This window comes from Mus caroli, chromosome 4, assembly GCF_900094665.2.
Source record: "Mus caroli chromosome 4, CAROLI_EIJ_v1.1, whole genome shotgun sequence".
Classification (NCBI taxonomy): domain Eukaryota; kingdom Metazoa; phylum Chordata; class Mammalia; order Rodentia; family Muridae; genus Mus; species Mus caroli.
This window is the reverse complement of record NC_034573.1, coordinates 99146759-99148272: the sequence shown is the minus strand read 5'-3', so window position 1 is coordinate 99148272 and position 1514 is coordinate 99146759. Positions and strand designations below refer to the sequence as shown.

Genomic DNA, 1514 nt, shown 5'->3' with positions numbered 1-1514 from the left:
ATCAGATCCCATTACAGATGGTTGTGAGCCACCACGTGGTTGCTGAGAATTGAACTCAGGACCTCTGGAAGAACAGCCAGTGCTCTTAACCGCTCAGCCATCTCTCTAGCCTGCTTCCTAACTCTTAATCGTTTGCACTTCACGTTAGGAATTGCTTCCTCCCAGAAATGATGGACTTCAGTCTCAATCAGGGCCGTTTCCTTTATCTTCCCACCGTCAGTCCCTGAGTCACCCTGCCTTGCCGCATCTCTGCTTGGATGTGATTGATCTTCCCACCGGCGTCCTCTCTACATTGTGAGCTCCTCACAGGCAGCTGTGGCCTCCACTTGCACTCCCCTCGATTCCTGTCTAGAGTTCAGTGCACACAGGCTTCTGAGTGGAGTAGCCTCGAGGACCACGGTGTGCAGGGATTTTCAGAGCCCATCCTTTCTGTGATTTTCAGAGCCCATGTCCCCAGCGGCTTCTCCTTCCTCACCACACTCACCCATTCCAGGCACCTACTCTAGAAGCTCCCAGCTCACCAGAGATTTATTCATAGCCACTCAGAATAGGCTCATGACATGACAGTGAACACTCAGTCATGTCTGAAGTTGCCAAGTCCTTTGTTTCTGATAAAGTACTGCCTTCTGCCTTCGTAGCAGCCAAGGCTCTCTGTGTTTAAGTATCACTGTCATGTGCGCTTAGCTAATCACGAATGGATGGAGTTAGGATGTGTGTAGGAAGTACCTGCTGCAGGTTGGCAAGCCACTTCTGGGATGAGCCACATAGTAACATTGAAAGCATTCTGGGTTTTCCAGCCGCCTCTGGCTTCTGCCTCAGCTCCTCAGTAGCCATACCGACACCTGTTAGCATGGTTGTGTACCAGTGTTCGGTGTCTCCTCACTCTTCTGTCTGTTCTATTACAGGATTCCAGGAGGGCTATCCTTACCCCCATCCCCACACCTTGTATTTCCTGGAAAAGGCCAATTTACGGCCACAACGCTTTCTTCCAGAACAGCTAAGGGCTAAGATGCTCCTGTTTGCTTTCGCCAATGCCCTGGCCCAGGCCAGGCTCCTCTATGGGGTATGTGTGTGGAGAAGAGGTGAGACTACTTCCTCTCCAGTCGGCTCCTGCTGTAACGACTCCTTCCAGGAAGAGTGGCATGGGGACTGACTGTGGTTTTGACTAAGGAATTGCAGGAATATGTACTTCCGCTTAACTTGTAGCAACCTGCTGACCTGTCCTGGGTCTGGTGCTCTGTCCAGACACAGTGGCTCTCTGGGTGTCATTTAGAGCTCCCCTTTCCAGTATGCCAGAGGATGACATACTTGAGGATGACAGAATAATCACTTCATCCTGCATTTTCCAGCAGGAAGCATGGGGAAAGGACAGGAACAAGGGGCACCCTACTCATAAGCCTGTGCATGCCTGGGCTCCACATACCAGTGTGCTCTGCAGGGTCATATACCAGTGTGCTCTGCAGGGTCATATACCAGTGTGCTCTGCAGGGTCATATACCAGTGTGCTCTGCAGG

At 51.4% G+C, this 1514-nt stretch overlaps 1 protein-coding gene across 1 annotated transcript in view; it reads left to right on the top strand.

Moving 5' to 3' along the window:
* Positions 1–1514, top strand: part of Mrpl37 (mitochondrial ribosomal protein L37) — a 12340-nt gene that overhangs the window by 5888 nt on the left and 4938 nt on the right. Inside the window, exon 5 of the mRNA XM_021161127.1 lies at positions 906–1063. Coding sequence (XP_021016786.1) covers positions 906–1063 — 158 coding nt within the window. The remainder of the gene's footprint in view (positions 1–905; positions 1064–1514) is intronic.